Source organism: Apteryx mantelli, chromosome 4 (genome assembly GCF_036417845.1).
Source record: "Apteryx mantelli isolate bAptMan1 chromosome 4, bAptMan1.hap1, whole genome shotgun sequence".
NCBI classification, from domain to species: domain Eukaryota; kingdom Metazoa; phylum Chordata; class Aves; order Apterygiformes; family Apterygidae; genus Apteryx; species Apteryx mantelli.
Genome location: NC_089981.1, coordinates 59,700,437 through 59,720,702, shown reverse-complemented (window position 1 = coordinate 59,720,702; position 20,266 = coordinate 59,700,437). Strand labels below are relative to the sequence as shown.

The 20,266-nt window shown below is 34.8% G+C and overlaps 1 protein-coding gene across 4 annotated transcripts in view; it reads right to left on the bottom strand.

Annotated features, from left to right (window-relative positions):
• NUBPL (NUBP iron-sulfur cluster assembly factor, mitochondrial) overlaps positions 1-20,266 on the bottom strand; it is a 139,212-nt gene that overhangs the window by 98,936 nt on the left and 20,010 nt on the right. For 3 of the 4 annotated variants that reach the window (XM_067296710.1, XM_067296709.1, XM_067296711.1), the window contains exons 2-4: positions 19,021-19,168; positions 14,580-14,614; positions 1,828-1,918 (exon numbers count right to left, since the gene is read on the bottom strand). In XM_067296710.1, coding sequence (XP_067152811.1) covers positions 1,828-1,918; positions 14,580-14,614; positions 19,021-19,168 — 274 coding nt within the window. Of the gene's footprint in view, positions 1-1,827; positions 1,919-14,579; positions 14,615-15,120; positions 15,246-19,020; positions 19,169-20,266 lie in introns of all 4 variants that reach the window. The other variant, XM_067296713.1, reaches the window with a different exon arrangement.

Below are 20,266 nucleotides of genomic sequence, written 5' to 3'. Positions count from 1 at the left end.
GCTATGTCAGATGAGAAGAAGAGGACAAATATGGAGGACATCATAACATAGTTGCTCTGGTACTTATATTACATAATGCATTTCAAATATAAAATTCATAGCAACAAAACCTGTCACAGGACAATACAGAGCCTGTATGACACATACTCTCAATAGGGCCCAGAGTGCAAGAGAACATAAGGATACTTTAATTTGTATTAGGAAATCAAACTCTACTGATAATACACAAGAGGGTTCAGTTATTTTTACATCACAGAATTAGCCTTTATCTTCAAACAATAGAGCAGAAACACAGTAAGATAAGCACTCTGATAAATTAATCTAAATAAATTCTTTAGTTGTAAGCCAAGTACTTAAACATGGAAAGTTTGACAGTTTGACACAGAAATTTGACAGTTGTCTGTACAAGCATAGTAGTTCTTGTGCACACGCAGTGCAAATTGTAAGTAGAAATACATAACTTTTTCTTTATGCAGAGTAAACAGTAGTAGCATGAGGGAGACATTTGTCATGTAAGTAACCCTTAAAAGATATTGGCACTGTTTTACTCTGCATGTTTTATACTAAGAGAGAATATACAGAATAACAGCCACTACAACATCCATAAACACGAACAAATAAACACTGGTTATAAATGGATGTTTTAAAACAACAGCTACACAAATATGACATTAATGAAAGTGTAAGGAATATACCATTTCCCTTTTACTTAGCCACGGCCTCCAGCCAAGAAACATTAATGGGCATTTATAGTTCCCTGTCCTTGTCTTGCTGAAGCCCATTTTTGTCCTGTTTGAACTGGCACATGTTCTCATTCCCTCTTTGCCAACAAGTATCATCAGTTTGTCATTTCTTCAGTATGATCCTGGTGGTTTTAATTTTTTTTTCATGTGTAGGCAAAGTATAATAGTGTGGGACTGTTTTTGTCTGTGGTTCCATGTTTAGTTTTTATAATTACACACACTTTATCCCAGGATGTGCAAAACAAAGCATTAAAAAAAAAAATCCTATCACCTCAGGCTGGGAGGGGAAAATAAATAAATACACACACACACACACACACACACACACACACACCCTTACACCAATTGTTGCATAAACACTATAGAGGGATAGGGCTGTAATTCATTTCACTCCTGGTTGGCCAAGGTGCAAGCTAAATTTCTGAAAAGTAAAACAGCCTTGATGCAACCCTTTCTACTTATGTCTTCCTTATTTCCGTATCATATTCTCTAGGCTCTCCTACCCAAACACGCTGTGTCCTAAATCAGAAAACTTCCTAGCAGGAAGTTTTGTCTATTGGCTTTTCTTTCCCTTAGTGAAGTCATCGCCACTGTATTCCTCAACACACAACTTCAAATAAAATTGAATTAAGGGGCCTGAAATATTTGACTGAACAAAAAGAGATCGAAGACAAGCAGTTCCATGACATTTTATACAAGCTACTGTAATGATCCTTCTTTTATTTCCTTGATAAGTGATTTTTTTTTTTTTTTTTTTTTGAGATCTGTTATAGTAGGATCCTGTGGTAAATAAAAACCCACCGATAGTAATTTTCCTTCCCTGGTCACCTTTTCCAGAGCTTTTAGTAATAAACTATGAAACTCCCAAAGTCTGTGGACCAGATTAAACAACAAGATCCCGAATATGCTTTTAGCTGGAAAAATCAGCTTTGAAAACAACCTCATTAATAAAATAAAAAATGGTTACACTAAGTCTTCATCTTCTATTTGTATCTCTTCTGTGTCACACCAAAGAATTAGCAGAGAGTGGTCAACGCTCATCCCTGCACAAAGAAAACAACAACAAAAATCACTTCGCACTTACTTGGTGTTAATTCTGGGTTTCCTTTCAAGTTCATCATCTTCGGAATTGAAGGCCCGTATATGTCTGCATCAAGCAGGCCAACTTCTTTTGTCTGTGTAAGGACCAAAAAAGGTATTTGTCAAAAAGTCTTTCTTACCTTAAAAATTATTAGTTAAGCAAAGTTTCAAAGCTGCTTGCAAAGATAAAAATATGATCTTGATTTTAAACATAGGTTATCACTGCTCTCTCTCTCTCTAAACTGCTATTGAAGCTTGAAATATAACAACGTCCCTACAAGTTTGAGCCAATAGACGTCTTGGCAAAATCTAGATTCTCAATATGCAGAATTCTCACTTGCATATTCTTATTTACAATCCAGAACAAAGATTTTATATTGACAAACATAAGCAATTTTTCTTTCTACTCTGCACTTATGTAGAAATATGCTAATATGTTTTAAAAGGTATCAAATTTATTTGTAATAAACCAGCATATACATTATGTTTGTTAGCAGACTGTACACAGATGTGTGAAAACATAAAAATGTATTTTTATCTTGTTTTTTAATCTTTACGTAGTTTTATCTTTATCACTTAAGTGCCCAGAGTCGACTCTTGCAGATATTTGAAGATATTAAAATACAAGTATATAAAGTCAATTAAGCACACATAACATTTTATCCACATGTATTTACACAAAAGAATGCTAAAAATATGGGATTATTCAACCACATATTGTACATTAGACAAATTTCAAACAGAATTTGTTTCAGCGATGCACTCCAGACTTAAAAGATTCATTTCTATATGCTTTTTTAAAGTGTATATACATACATATTTCACCGAAACTAAGTATTTTTCCCACACACATGGCAAGACACTCTACCAAGTTTTGCAAACTAAGTAGCAAAGAGCCAGCTCTTTAAAGGGCTGAACGTCTACTTTCTCCAGTATTAAAAGCTGACTGTATTCAACATTTCGCAAAATTGCAAGCAAGTATGTTTAAAGGGCTTGTTTCAAAGCCTACTAAGGCAATGGGAGCTTTTCCAACAATGCTGAGCAAGACTTTCACTGTTCACATTTCAAAGATTATTTTTTGAATTAAGCTTTAGTAATTTGATATCACATTAAGGCATTTATTATTACAGCTTTTGATGGGGAAGATGGAGACAAAGATAAAAGCTCAATGATAATTACCAGATTTGTGGTTAGAGGAGTGTAAAGAGGCCTTTCCTGCAAGTCTACAGTGTCTCTACCCCTGAATGGGATTTTTAAATATAAAGTATATTCTGTTGCATCACAATCAGTTTGAGAAGTATTTTTGGCCTTTTTTTTAAAGCAGAAATTCACCTGCATTAAAAACACAGATATTCAGGCTACTACCTCTTAACAAACCTGAATTAAGAAAATATTTTTAATGTAAATACAATAGAATGAATTACAGTTAACATAAGGAAACTACTGCATACAAGCCCAGACACCTGAGAAGCAAGTCTGATCCTTTTTACTAACAAATAAAATAAATTTATTTAAAATAAATAAAATTTACTTATAATAATTTGGGTTTGGAGGATTTTTTGGATTTGTTTTCTTGAGAGGAGATCCCTTTGTTGTTGTTGTTGGGGGTTGGGTTTTTTTTTTTTTTTTAAATACTGTTGACAGTGAACTGAGGAGATACCCTTAGCAGCTAAGCAATTTAACATGTCGAATTTACAGCATACAAGCCAAATGCATCTGAAGTTTTACAGCTGAAAAGTAAAAAATGTATTATAGTAAATGAAAAATGCAGTATGTACTTTAAAAAAAAAGTGTTACTACAAAAATCAACCAAATATGAGTTTAGTGATTCAATATACCTTTTTCTCTTTTTATTAAACAGAGAGCAAAGCATACATAACCACATGGATGATTTAATTTAGATTTTTTAATATTTGTTTCTTTATAACATCTTGAGAAAGCCATTACAAAAAAGTTCAGAAGTTACTCTGACAAATTATTCTACTGCTTGCCTAATGTATGAAAGCTGCAATTTAAGAGAGGTTGGAAAGCCCCATTTTTATTTCAGATTTGAAAGACATCAACAACAGTATTGGAGCTTCTTTGTTCTTTGACAAAATGTGTATTTTAACAGATTATAAAGATTCATGACTCAGTCCTTTTATCTGTGTTAGCAGCTAATCGAACCCATCAAAACAACATCTAAGGGCTGTGCTACCTAATTACTTCTGAAATGAAAGTAAATATTTGCAGAAAAACCTACTCACTGTTTTCAACCTGACTGACATTCTTTCTACCACAGCTTTCTGAGGGTTATCCCATCCCCCCCCCATACATGCACACGAGCATCATGAATATCTACTGACTAACTATGACGACCTTACAGCTCTCTACAATTCCATCTTTAGCCTAAAAGAACTGAAGATTTAGGATGATCTAAATCAATTAGATCGAGTTCATGACCTCCTGAACACTGCCAGGTCTTCACCACCAGAGGTTACATATTACTGGAATTCAGCAGGAGTGCTAATATCAGATGTGTCTACAAGTGTACCAAATTTCCTGAGACAAAGAATAAGCAAACACACTGGAGAAAAATATCCCTCGATTACCTAGGAGGGTTTTGCAAATTCAACTACTGTTTCAAATAGCAAAGCTGATCTTTCTTTCGGGCTAACACAATAAACTTGACATAGCTTTCAAAAAAGAATCTACACACTTTCTCAAGAGCACGTATACGATGTCTGTTCTGAGACACACTGCTTTCTGTTCTTGGATATAGTTTGGTAAAATGAGAGTCTCCAAATGGGGTGGGGGGGGGGGGAATCACAGATTTTCCAGTTTCTAAAACTTACATTAATGAAAGCACAAGCATTCCCTTGTGCATGGTGCTTTCCACAAGCGTATAGGAATAAAGTCTTTTGGAAACTCTTCTTTAAATCATTGGCTTTAAATCATGACTAAAGAAGCCTAAGATAGGTTTTTCTTCGCCAAGCTATTCAACATGTTTTGTAAAAATAGTTCATGTTTTCTAAAAGCAGCAGCTTATACAGATAGCGCTGGCCCCATAAGTAGGAGTTTGGGGTATTGTTTCTGCCAACTATCCCCTTCTTTGCAGTATGTAAGTATCTCTGGAATACTAGTAATAACTCTTTACTCAAGTTTAATTATCATGGCAGAGCATTACGGCACCTACCAAGGAGTCTGAAGACAGGCTCTGTCCAAATCATCTCTTTCAGTATTTACACAATGCTTCTAATGGCCAAGAGAAGAAATCTCTTGCATACACCTGGATGCTACTTTATGAAACTAGTAATCAGAACTATCAACCAAGGATATTTCTCATGCTGACCGGAGCTTAATCCAGATATAAGTTACAATTTTCAAAGATTTTTTAAAATTAAATTTTATTGACTATTGTATTTTCACCCATATAACAAACCTCAGATAGATCAGCTGATCATCTTTCAAAATACTGTTGTATGAAAATAAATCCAAAGGAAAAAAAAAATCATGCAAGGCAAAGAAAAAAAATCTGGGCAGAAAGAACAGATTACAGGGGGTCACAGGCAAGGCCAAGGCGGCAACTAAGAAAAAAAAAAAGCGCTCTAGGACATATGTCCTCTGACATTATCTTCATATGCACATGCATCCCATGCCAAAGCTGAATCAGATTTTTCTTCAGTAAGTAATACAAAGGTTAGGCACACAAAAATGCAGCACTCAAAAGCACACCCAAGCAAGTCAAAGTCCCCCTGTTCCTAAGGTTTTTTTTCAGGGCGCAGTAAATAACACTGCTACAGTCACCCTCTCCATTCTGCAGGAAAAGAATTCAGGTAGATAAAACTCCACTATTTTCTTCTTATGGCTACACTTCTTCCTTGTAAAAATACTGTTGTCTTTCAACAAATGACATTCAGTCTGTCCAGCTGCCACAACAATAATCAAGTTCCTAACAGTTGTTCTCAAGTTCACATTTGTCCATTTCCTTCCACCTGCCCAGTTCTGGAAGAAAGCTTGAATCAAGCTTTGAGTTTACTACACTTTAAAAATACTTTCTAGAGACATGTATTTTTTGCTATTTAACTGCAAGTTCTGAACAGTTTAAAGATTTTGATAACTGATGAAATAACCATTCTCATATAATCTAATTGTGTATTTCTAAGTCACTGGACATATGGCAAGCTCCTTAAAATTTTTTTTTCTTAAACTAACACATCCAGAATTATAGAGCTCTTCTTTTATGGTAGTATCCCTACCAATATTACATCAGTCAGAGAGAGCACAAAATTAGAAATAAATATATCTTGGACATGTGAAAACATAAATATCATCTTTTGGCATATTCAGTAAAAAGTATATTTAAATACTGACATATGTTCACATATGTGCAATGCTTTTAAGGCTCTCTTCCTTTTTAGTTAAACGATATCTAGCACCAGATAAATGCTGCTGGATTTGTTCTTTCTGCAGTTGTGGTGCCAGCTTTCATGGTTTCATTCCGGATTTGGGATCCCGAGGCTCCAAAAAAAAACAAAAAACAAAAAAAACAAAAACAAAAACAAAAACGAAGAACTACAGCACCTCTTTTCTTCATCTTCTGCTTTTACCTTATTGACTACTTTGTCCCTTTTGTTTCATTGTCATTAGTCTCCCGATAAGATATTAATTTGCCTCACAGCCCTCTCTTTAAAGACTTCTGAAGAATATTCTCACAAGGTACATCTATAAAATCACTGCAATTCTCACCCAGTACAAATTTCCTAATGCTCTCATTGCAATTTTGGAACTTCCCTTATCTACACTAAGAAATGGAAACAACCATATTTGCCATCACCAGGTACAAATTCTGTATTTATAAGAAGGCCAAACGCTATATCAACAGGTAAAGAAGATACTCTTCCATATATCACTGAAAGATGAGAATCTTAGAGCTTCCTTTTGTGTAGTGTACAGTTACAGGCATAGACAACCTTGTTTTCAAGCTCTGAATTTTGATGTGATACATGCCTTGGGAAACAAAATTCTAAAATAAAGTTGCTGAAAGCTATATTAGACACAGTTCCTCTCATATACTGGCATATGGTAGAACTGTAAAAATGCAGTAGTTCTTCTCCTTTGCTTTTTTGTAGGCAGACTCAAAGTAATTCAATTGCTATTATGTTCATTCTCTTAAGCAGGTGAGTTTCACTATACACACTCCATGTACAGATGCTAATGACAAAGTGATCCATGTCTCTCCAGCTGTAAACTATTTTACCAGACCCTTAAGAGTTGTTCATTTGCTTTGATCCTCTTTATATAGTTTGCTTTAAAAAAAATAAAAAATAATAATAATCTTTCAGGCAATATTAACTATGAAATCAACTTCATTTTTCATTTGTTAACTAAACGCAATCAGTTCAATTCATGTTATCACACAGGTGAGCTCTCCACACAAAATTCCGTGTTCAGTGGAGAATCTGGCGATATTTGGTGACTTCTTCCAAGTTGCCAAATGCTTTATTGAGGATAAGGCCTGACAAAAGACCTAACAGTCGGGGGTGGGGGTGGAAAATCAGCTCACGAAGAGCTGCTAGAAATAGCTGTTAATCAACATAGTCTGCCTTACAGCTAATCATCCAGAGACCCTTAGACAGCATTAATTTCATTTTTGCACCTCTTTTCAGTTATTTTTTCTCCTGTATTTGATAAAGTATATCTATCCATATTAAACTTCATTCCATGATATTTTACTTTGAAGTGAACTCTGCAAGCCACCAGAATTTCCTGGTATTTAGCCTGAATGGGATGAAGACACAGGCGAATGAGCTGTAAGTGCTCTAAACAGTGAAGGATTCCATATATTAGAAGCACTCCCAATATTCCTCAGTTACAGATCATTTCAAAGCTAGAAATTCCAGCTTTCTGAAGATGCCAGCTCTTCAAAGCTGTTGTTAATCCACAGCCAGTGACTCTCAATTTACCCTTCTAATGTTATAGAATTAGAGCTAATCCCAAATTGCAAGCAGCTACATATAGGACAAAGGCAAGTTAAAAAATCAGGTTAGGTTCTGGATTCCTCTTTTGACACACTAACACATGAATAACCCTCTTTTAATCCCTAATTCTCCAACTCTGTCAGCTATGCACTATTTAAGTGGCTGGTTGCAAACTGGATTAAAGCCAAAAAAGTGTAATTTCAATTTTGTCACCATCTGTCCCAGAAAATCACACTCGTTTTAAATACTCATTCTTCTGCTGATCTAAAAATCATTTTTTCTTCATATGAAGATCTTCTAACTTCCTGCCAGCTACAGAATTTCTCTGGCATTTTTTCCTACAACACTTTGCACTAGTTTCTAGTCAGATCCCTAAACAATCAGATACCAGTAATTCATCTTTGTTTGGCTAGCTTGCACATTATGTATCCCTTTCAAAAAAATTCAATAAAGTACTACTTTTAAACTAAATTAGCAAAAAAACAAAATAAAACCCCAAACACAACCACATTTCTACCAGTTGCCTCACCGCTAAATTCCCTCAGAGCATCCCAAATTCGTGTTCCGCTCTCCATATCACTCTCCGACTTCATCAGTGAACTTTCAATAACTGAAGGCACTGATGCAGGTAACTAATTCTACATGTAATACTTCTAAAAATGGTAAAGACTTATTTTTCCCAAACTAAGTATAGAGTAAAATAGTCTACGTATAACATAAGATTTTTACTTATGTTTCACTTGAAAAACAATTAGTCTTTTAAAACTTTATTCTCTCATTTGCTAGTCTGACCTATAAGCTGAGTTAACATTACCAAATAACCTTAACCAATTCTAATTGACATCTCCAGCCATATTTACACTTTCTAGCATAAAGAAACTAGCATCAATAAGTAGTCATGCTATCTACTATCTATAGCTGTTAAAAGTCTTCTAATTCTCTAACAAAGGTAAAGATGCCTAGAAATCAAACCCTAATAATTAAGAAGGCTGAATCAGAGAAGGGCAGGAAAGGTCAGAAGCTTTTCTTCACACCATAAATATTGAAGGAGCCCATTGTCTAAGTTCTGGATATGTTTTTTTTCTTCCTAAATGGATTTTTTTCCCTACTAGCAAAAATCCAGCAAATCTAGCAAAAAAACTTCTACTGGCTTCCAAAAGTCCTTTCCCTCAACCACACCTTCAAACACATCTTCTGTCTAACTACCAAAAGCAGGCTTTCATAAATCAAACCACTCAACATTTTTTTCTTTTAAGCTTTTCATTAGCATGAAACATATAATTGCTTTAACATTTCTTAACACGAGATGCATCTGCTCAAAATTTATGAATAAACTGAAGCTTTTTAAACTTTTACAGTTCTAAGTGCATATACTTCAGACTAATCGTCCATCAAAAACATACAATCAAAAATCCAACAGCAAACACTACAGAGCAATTTTATTTTCCCATAAAAAAATGCTTCCATGTTCTTGACTGGAATAAGACAAAAATTCCTTAGCTACACTTTAAAATTAATAGGCTCCAGGACACATTGATATAATACACAAAAGTACAGCAACATGCAGAATGGTATCTGCTTTGTTTTCAAGGCACTTTTCCTGAAGCACTTCCCCACATCCAACCTATTTTTATATTGTAATTAGGTATGAGACAATTGTGTACTTTCAGTAAAGAGGAAATGCATTTAATCTCCATTTTAGGACTACTAAAACAAATACACATAAGCTCATGTACCCTAAAAAATTTATGCACATGGCCTAACTCATAAAGGAGGACAAGGAAGTAGGAAATCAAAAGAAGGTAAAGATAAGTAAACAAAATTACTTTAATGGCAGTTTCACAGGTAGCATATTGCAAGTTTAGGCCTACAGTACGATTTGAGTAAAATCTCAAGCTAAACAATAACCACAGAACTCTATTGCTGATTAGTTCTGACAATTATGTTTGCATAAACCAAAGTTGTCTTTTTCTAGATCTGTTAGATATAATACTAAGAGTCTATCTCCAAGGTCTATATATATAGTCACAAGCAGAACTATTTTGCTAGATCTAATGTAATCAATGTAATTGATTACATTATTCAACAACATGCAGATTATCCAACACTTTTTCTCCCCATTATCCTAATTTCTGCTCTATAGAATTGGGCAAATGTATATAAATTGTAAAATCACCTCTCAATGCAGTATTCAAATATGAGTTTGTGTACAAATAGTTTGATTACAGGAGCCAAACATTTGGGAAAAAAGCTTGGAATGTGAAGAAAATAGGTTGGGAGATTTTAAGTAACTTCAAAATAATTAGTGTGTGTTGTTTACAGGTTTTGAAATACTAAAAAAACAATAGTTTTATCACAACAGTGAATTCACATGAAGACTCAGTTGCATAATTTTCATACTATAACTCATTATGTATTTGCAAGAAACTTCTTACTCGTGTGTGTGCGTGCGTTTAAGTGTATATATACATATAAAATAAATAAATATATACTAAAAAATTTGCAGATATCCAGAGGTGGTTTTTTTCCCTTTTTTGTTTTGTTTTATTGTGTACTGTGATATTCTGGTTGTGGTATTGTTTGAGTAAGTGTTTTTCATTTAGCTAATCATTAACTTTCTCCAATTTTATTTACATTACAGAACAATGTGTTTGCTATTTCACTGTGGGAGGTTAAATGCAATACAGCAGGGTTTCTGGAACACACAGGGGAAAAGCTCTGCTCATCTACTGGCGCTCCCTCTTCTGGCTGGCTGCCTTCCTCTGTACAATAGCATGGTCTTATATTTAAAATATTATGTTGCTCGGCAACCAGTGAGTTTACTTGAGAAAACAAAGGCCACTCCCTAAAAATAAAAATCACCCTCGATGTAGTTAAAATTTTGGCCCTAGTCTGCTTGACCCAATCCCTTTACATGGGATTGGGCTAGAATACTTAAAACTGATGCTTGCCTTTTATCATGTGCTCTGACTACTCCAGGCAGAAAACATTTGCTTACACTTACATACTAATTTGTTCCATATAATTTTACTTCTTGCTCCTCTGTCCTTCACACCACAAAAATCATTTCATCCTATAGTGAAAAAAGTAAATCTTCTTGGGAAGAAACAGAGTCAAAAGAAAGCTGACTAGGGAGCTTGCCTCATAGTGACAGCATAAGCATGCAATCTCCCAACTGGATTTGTGCCATCCTTAGTCATGCACAGCTGGTGTTTGCTCACTAAAATACTCTGTTCATAAACATGCAATCACTATCCTATTATTGCTGGCATCTATTAATTCAACTTGTTTCTACCATAATAAATTGTCTCTGGCCAGGCAGCTTTCATAAATAGTCATTCCAGTCTGAATATGAATCGTCCTGGCATGAAACCCAAAATTCTTCTCAAGTGCTCCTAGGGGAGTGCAACTGACTGCTGGTACATCAAAAGAACCAGAAGAACTGGTTGTCAAACTAAGCAAGCAATTAAAAATAGGACACAAGGGTAGAATCTTAAGTTATTTCTTAACAGAAAAAGAAAACTGTATAGATTTATAGATCTTGGTACAGACACAAGAGTTAGCACAATTCTTAACACTACCTAATCCATCTAAAACAGGCAACCCAGGGTACTGAAAGTCTCATGTTCCAGAAAGGGATAAGAAGCTGTCCTGTTAGTCTCCCTGGCCTCGCATTAAAGAAAAAAAAAAAAAAAAAAAAAAAAAAAAAAAAAAGCTTTGTCTTAGACATCATATCCATGGTATCTAAATGAAATCCTGTCTAAATTATTTACTGTGTAATCACAAGGGTAAAAATATGCCAAGTAGACTGATCCCCAGCATGCAAGAAACTCCTGACTTCTAAACCCAGCTCTGCCAACAATACTGTGCGTTAAAGACAATGGCTCAGGCTCTACTGATGGTTTAATACTTCAGACCATGACTAATACCTGAAAAAGCTTTCATGTTAAAAAACAAAAAAGCAACCAAAAAACCACAGAGATCCTCTACAGTTATAGTGTGGTGTTTTCTTCAATTATAGGAAGTAGATAGACTTTTAAGAGAAGATGGAAGGATGCTTTGACCGTTAATCTTCTTCCAGTATATGACATTATTAAACAACAATAAGATGCCACAGCTTTTCCTGATATCTATCAGAATCTACTCTAACCCAATCTCCTCTAAAAGCACCTTCCACAGACAGACAGACCCTCCTCAAAGATCCCTCACCACAGAACAGTTTTTCCTCAATAGTCTGACCTGCACAAACTTAGGAAAAAAGCACCTGAAAGATAAGACAAGACAATTTTTGAAGTCATTTAGAAGCAATACATTATTTGCTTTGAAAATTAGATCATAAACAATGAACTTTTAACAGAAAGACAACATCTAGAAGTTTGTGCTTTGATTCCTTCACTGTTGTCATGGTGACCTGTCTTTCTTCATGAGTCCTGTTTTTCCTCCTTTAAAGTTCCTGCTTTACCAATATGCCAAGCTCAAACATCACAGTTTCTATAATCCTGTAATTTGCTTATAGAAGAAGTAAGGACTGCAGTAAAGTTGCAGGAGGCCTCTGAAACTCAGATCCACTAACAGAATCGTTACTGCTACCTAAGAGGCAAATGTAGGATAGCAAAGAAAGGAAGGAAAACTATGGGAAGAGGGTGCACAATCAATAGTTATTAACAGTATTACAGAGAGGCCCAATGTTGCATATCTAAGATCAAAGAAATTTATTATAAACTTCAGCAGTAGGCACCAGTGAACTCTGGATCACGTTCTCTTTACTCCATTGTAGCAAAATGTTATGATGATCCCTATAGTTCAGAACACTGAACAGTCCCAGCCCGGATCAAGACATCAAGAGATATTCATTCCATAATCTTGACTCATGGAACTAGTCAACAGAAACCAACAGAAATACACAAATCTGTCCATCAGTTGATGCAAGTCACAGCAATTTCATCAATTTCAGTTGCTCTTCACTGATTAACATCCACCAGTTTCTGGCCTTCAATTTTACACCACCATGTAAACTTACCATCAGAAATGACTAGCACATTACACATTTACTCAACTTTGCTCAATTTCATTTAAAAGTATTTCTCAATCCCCGATTTTCCAAATGACTCCAATAACAACTTCTTCAGTCACTCTAGACTTTAGTCTCTATTTGCATGCCTTACAAGTAAAGTGTTTTAATGGGCTACTCAAGTGGTGCATCACATTATCACATTTAAAGCCGTGTTCAACTGGCCTGATTTATTATTATGTCATATATATATCATGTATTACATCATGCTCAACTGTTAAAAAAGAGCACAATCCCACAACTCATACTTCACACACATGCACAAAAAAAAGCAGCACAAAACTGTTTGTATGAAAAATATTAGACACAATCCAAAAAAATATTTTAACCCATATGAAAAGTTATCTGCAATTAGTTCATATTGTTTCCATGGAGCTACTCAATGACCATGCCACAACACACAACTGTTTGCAGGATCGCACTTTACTTTATAGAAGTATTACAGCAAATGCTATCTTTTAAAGTTAATTAGAAGGAACCATTCAAGCAGTTTTGCTTTTCAAGATGACAGATTTTTCTCTGAAATTACTCCAGCAGACTCTTTAACACAGAATTAAAAATTGTGAAATATCAAAATCAGATGCTATTACAAACAGTACATATTTCATATAACTTCTATAATAACCTCTTCTTATCAAGTATGATCGATTTTAGGGAAATATTGTTTATCTTTTACAAAATTCCTACAGGAAGTGTGCCGCAAAATGCATGACTTAAAGTAAACAAGTAGACAGAGTTAGCTTGTCTTGTACAACACAAAGATAGAGATGTTACCTTTATCAAGTCAGAATACTTGGATACCTTGTTTGCTACCAACTTGTAAATATTGCTTTCTATGCTATACAATACTAATTAAGCAATATTTTCCAAGTGTCATTTGAGAACTCAGCCAAAAAAACGCCATTAATGTTACCCATGTGATGAAATTCCTAAGCCATGCTTAAAGTGTGTTCCTAGATTATTTTAATTTGTAAAGTAGTGCCTCATCTCAAAGGTTTGTTTCCATCCATATTTCTTCTGGCCCTTGCATTAAGACAGATTATCAATAAACCTGAACTTTCACCATACTTCAAAAGACTCACACAACATTCTTATAGAACACTCTTCTAAAGGCTAAACTATTTTATTTTGTATTTATTTTCTTTTTTGGAATTAACACAGGTATAAATCCTGTATTATACACCCTTACACAGAAATGAAGAACCTAAAGCTTGCTTCTGAGTTTACCTTTGTGACAATAAATGGACTCAATGGAACTACTCACAGTCTATAGAACAGGTGAACGTAAAGACCCCTCGTTTTTAAACACTTGAATGGTTCCTGCTGCCTGTTTGCAGTCTAAATTACAGTCTGAGCTTTGCAATACCAAACAGGACAATGATATAGTACCACTCATTAAAAAAAAAAAAAAAGTCTCCAACCTCTACAATCATCCTCTAGTATGTCTACACATCCTTGCAGAATTGCACTTGAAAGCAGAGATACACAAGGGGAAGGGCACAGCCAAATCCAGATGAAGAAAGAGAGCTATTGAATCATTCATGATACTGACACACTATAAACAAATTAATACAAACTCAAAAGTCCATGAAAAATAAATAAAGAAATTAACCAACAGCATAAATACTTTGATTTAATGTATATGACTGTTGCCAGCAATAACCATTTTATTTATGACTCACACGCTTGTTTTACATTAAGGCTGATAATTAGATGTTCACCTACCGAATCATTTGCTGCTAGTGCGAGGGCTATATTTACTGCAAGAAAGAGGAAGAAAAAAAAAAAAAGATTAAATGCGTGAGAGCTCAATTCCTAAATATTTAGATATTATGGTTTCTTACAAGAGAAAGAAATACTATAAATACTGAACATCATATATTTTTAATAACTGCATTCATCCTTTTGCTTCTTAGCTTTATGCACCTCTATAGTATTATTAGCTTCAGTAGCAGTAGCACCCACATTTCAATCAGCACTTGCTAGCAGGCTACCAAATTGAAGCTAATCAGCAAAAATATGCAAGCTCCAAGTTTCCAGGGGACACTGCAAAATAAAAACATTCTAAGTATTTTGCCACAGAAAAATATTAAGAAAAGTCTTTGAGATGCCTATTTGCCTTTTGAAAACTACAGACACCATAACATGAAAATAAAGTAACCCTACCGTAGTTATCCTTACCAGTCTCTAGTCAACTTTAAAACTAGAGATTAAATAAGTACTGAACTAAACTGTTAAAGCACAATGACCAGAAATAGGCACATACCTCTTTTGATTTCCTGTGATATATTTAAAAAAATGTTTTCTGGAAGAAGGTACAAATGCATGCATTTCGCTTGATTTTTACACTAGAAAATGAAGTCTCATCTACCTTGAAAGCATCTGTAGCAACTAAAGAAATGGGAAAGCAGGATGAAGCAATTAAGACGACTGTCACTTTGTTTAAAGCTTTTGCATATCTATCAATACTTACTTTACTTTAGTAACTAAAAAGCCCAGGGTAAGAAATTACATCTTTTAATAGTTCACCAGCTTCAACTATGTCAAAAGGCCTCCCAGAAACTTCAGCATAACCAAACCATAGGTGTTATCTTCTCAACCATAACGTTAAAAAGAAAAATACTTTATTGGATAAACCTTATGCCTTTTTTACACATTGCTTTTTCTCAGCATAGAGGACCTTTTAAAAAACATAAGAGGCAGCCAAACTTTTTCTACCAGAAAAAAGCATGAGGGAACAGAGAATGACTTAAGGAGCAGGATTCCCAGCTTACAGAATTTACTATGGAGAAATGTGAGTTGAATGAAATGGTTAAATGAAATGGTGAGGAGGTTAATAAGGAAATTAGTGTTCATACAGCTCTCCCTAAAAAACCCACAGGCTGTTCACTCCTAAGCTGATGAATTGCATAGATTTCATTTTCCTGTTTCCATTTTAACAGATGCTTGGGTCTCTCAACCCAAGCAGAGGAGACTTCATCCTCTGAAACTCAGACAAAGCTACAATCACAAATAAGCAGAAAAATGAGCAAACTAAGAATAAGTAGTAGTAATAAAACTGCAGCCTATCTTTAAAGAGGCACAAAGGAAGGAGCAAGTTATTCCACACACTGTCTTAAGGCTACTTTATATGTCTTTTTCCCATACAATTATTATGCATGAAAATTAAAGGATGATCCATAGTACTTCTTGCAACAGTCAGTATCCTTTATTGAAAGGAAAAAAGTGAGACAGTATACTTTGAATAATGGGAAAACCTGGTTTAATTGGCTGGATATCTAGCTGGACACCTAATCTTCTCTGCTGAATCCCATCTGATTCTTGCAGCTAGTTGTTTTTGTATTACAGTCAGTTCAAAGACAGCTTAGAGATCCAGCACAGGACCTAAGCTGATCATGAATATTCATGTTGGCCCTAACTTGCAAGTTCCCACATAACCTGGAGTGCAGGAGAGTAAACTTCTGGATATATTCCAGAAGTCCAATAGTCTCAACTTAAGCGGTATTTAGAAACAAAAGAACCCATTTCTGACTAGTTCTCAGAACATTCTAGTCTGTAAAGAAGGCGCAAAAGACATGATGTTGGCTGTGGAAAAGAACCATGAACAAATCCTATCGTTTCCTTCACAAAAGCCCAGACTTGTGTCCAGGCTAGTCCAGTAAATAGATGGATTTTGGCCTCTACCTTAAAATGGTGAGTTTCAACAATGGTATATCCTGCCTGCTAATATAAGCAAGAGACAAGAGCAAAAATAGAGGGAAAATAAAACAAAAACAAACAAAAAACCACAGTTAATATGACTGGCATACACTTGACCATGTATTGACTTTATCAGCTCTCCTGAACAATAATGAAAACTCTCAGCCTGCCAGTCTTTGCTGAGATCTTAAGCAAGCCAAGGTAGAAGACCAGCAGTTTTATCTTCAAACTGTGGGATTAACAAAATGCAAGTAAGAACACCAGCCATTGATTTTATTCCACTTCCACAGTTGAAAAGAACCAAGTTTCAGTGAACAATAAACTTTCCTTCTTACAAGCCCACACCTGGGTCTCTTCTCATGCCAGGATCAATTGTCTGTAATAGTTTCCATCTTTAGGGTAATGCAAAAGACAAGTCAGCAAAGCTAGCAAAAAAAAAAAAAAAAAAGTTTGGCCAAACTGAGTAAATATAGCTTACTGGCAGGCAGGAATCTTGGTAAAAGAGAGACACTTGACTGGGAGTACAAATGAAGCAGGGAAGAGGTAGCACACGAACAAAGGAAAAAAAACCCTCATAATAGGCAAATGAAAGTATGGCAAATCAACCAGAAAATTTAAACACAGATGGAAAAATACTTTTCCTATAAAATAATTTCTTTTAACCATAGAATAAGTTAAATCTAAAGATCAAAAAGTACCATAAGCAACAGAGAACAGAGTATTTGACAAACAGAAAAACATTATTCAACAGAAATGCTAAGACAAGTTAAAGAACGGCTGTGATAGATTTGACCAAAATGCCTTGTTCTGAAATGGAGAGCTGGACAACTGAAATATAAATACATAGGCTAAGGAGAAAAGAAAAAAAAAAAAGAAAATAAAATAAAAAGAACCTTGAAACTCTATTAGAGATGCAGACAATAAAACTGATGATATTTTCTGTGGTATTTTAGGAACTGGAGGTAAAATGCCACCTCTAATTTTAACCCTCCTTCCCATTTCAACTCCTGTTTCCAAAATGAGTCAGAGTTGTCACTATACATATGTTTCCCACAAGCTCCCATTACCAAGCAGAACGTAATTTAAGAGCATTTTAAATACATATTTCAGCAATCATGCCATGCAACTCTTCCTTTTATATGAGTTACCTGATATTCAGTTGTCCATCTGAACCATGAAATTTATTCTCATTTGAATAAAAAGGAATACAGATCCTGCTGTCTTTCTTCTCAATATTATAAATAAATACATTTATTAACAAAAGTTTCTTTCCAATACATTAATATTTGAATGGTTCATTTATAACTCAGCTTTAACTCAGTATTTAATACTTGTTGAATTCTGCATTTTTATTTTTAAATGCACGTGTTTATACATGTTCTGCACTTCATGTACTAATCACATTCAGATACAATGTAGTGGAACTTAGATTAGCACATTCATTTACAGACATGAGGAGGATAAGCTGAACTTACTGTTGATTTAGAAACAGATATTCAGGTATTTTCAGTAACCTGAACCAACCAACCAACCACTGAATTAAAACCATGAATGAAAAGGTACATCATTAAAAAAAAATGTAAGTATTGATCATTTTGCATGTTTTTTTATAGGTGAAACCTAAAAATAATATCTTCAATCCACACTTTTTGAACCACAGCTACTCTTACTATGTATGACACGTTTGTTTATTTTTTTCTGGTATTTATTAGAGAGCCAGTCCTTTCCAAGCATGGATGAAATACAAACTACAAAACAAGAAATTAAGAACTACATCAATCTGTTATTCAAAGCAAATAGAGATAAAAAGAAGACTTCAGAAAGATCTACTGTTTAAGCAGAAAACATTCAACTAAGGGAAGACTATTTTCCTAACCTGGATGCTGAGATCTTTAAACAGATTTATAAAACTTAATGGAGATGTTTTCAGAGGTTTACCTTTATGGTCACCTTTGTTTAATTTTAAGTGAATTTCTACAGTACTGGTAACTCCTGTACCATCTTGTTCTACTACCCATGAACTGCACATAAAAACATTAATTCAAAGCCTAATGGTGGGGGAGAGGAGAAAAGGAAGTCAAGCGTTCAAGGTGTTTCATGAGGCTCTTACCAATTTGTGTGGTTTACAACCCGTTTCATTTATGAAATGTCTATACAAATAGTTGAGAAAATTGGACAGAGACCTGATCTTGAAACCCTCCAAATAGGTTTATTATTTATATATACAAGAAAAGGGGAGTGGGAGAAGAGAGGGAAAAAAAGCACACTTATTTGAGTAGGCCGTGAAACAAAACTTTAGAAGTAAAAATAAACTTTAAGTTTACAGACTACAGCAAAATGGAACTAATCTGTCAGGTTTTATTGTTTCCAGCTGAATGAAATTCAGAAACCACATTAGCATATAAATACTTAGATATGCATTAAAAAACAATAAAAGTACAACAGGCTGCACAAAAAAAAGTTTTACCTGCTGCTGTTGATTTTCCAACTCCCCCTTTTCCAGAAGCCAAAATCAATACCTGTTTAACTCCTTCTATTGGTTTTTGTTTTGGAAGGCCACGTGACAGAATTTGGGTACGTTTGTCTCTTAGAGCTTCATCTCTAGTGCCTGAGGACTAATAATAAAAAAAAAAAAGAGACAGAGACAGAGAGAAAATAAATGTATATACACCAAACTGTGTTGCAGTTGTGATACTAACCTTCAATTTTTGCAAAGAAAACTGACCAGCAAGAACCAACCTGTGCTCTGAGAAATTGACATTACTGTTCCAAAACCCCTTTTGTACCCAGATTGTCCTTATGAATGTAATGAGAATCAGCTTTTCTGTCATGCACAGGCAGGCTTGAAGGAATGAGGCCTACTTAAAAATTATCAAAATGGACGTTTTGATTAGACAAGCAGAAAAAGTTAAATATAATCAATCTTAACCCTTTAAAAAAAAGACAGGGTTTGCATTAAAATAAAAACAAACAACATTTAAAATTTTGGAGATTTTTAAACATAGGCTTTAGATTATATGATTTTCAAGATTCTCAGTGCAATCATTACAGTTCAAAACTTTTCCCCCTCTTCTCCTAAACAACTCTGAAGCCAAAGTTATCACCTAAACATCTGCTTTTAGGAGCTGGAGCTTCAGCACAATTAATACACATCACGTGTATGGCCAGATGACACTTGCATTTTCAACACCAGATCACCAAACCAAGAGCCACTACTACCTGACCCAATGATTAAAAAGGTAAAGGCACATAGTGGCCTTTTACATGAGAATTAACACAAGCACAACAAATACAGCTAATAACAAAGAATATGAAACACTGATGGCAACGCTGAGCAGCCTTTTAAATACACAGTTTTTCAGATTGGCTCTCACTTGAAGTGCATTAAAATTAGTTTTACAAGTGTCACTTCACTGGAGCAAGTTTTACTTTACTATCATTTCAGAAGAACGGGTACACATCTGTTTTTCTGTGCCGTATGGGTTCTCCACAGTGTGATACGCAGACTAAAAAACAAGAGTTGTATCTCCACATACAACATCCCATTTGTTATCTGATAGTCCAACTTTAAAAGCAAGTGCAGTAAGCAACCACTCACTACTTGTACAGAACTAAGATCCAGACCAAAACATTTAGAGATTTATCTTCCTCTTCTTGGTCTGGCAACTTTCACAGACTAACCCATATCCTTAAAGCCCTACAGTTAATATATC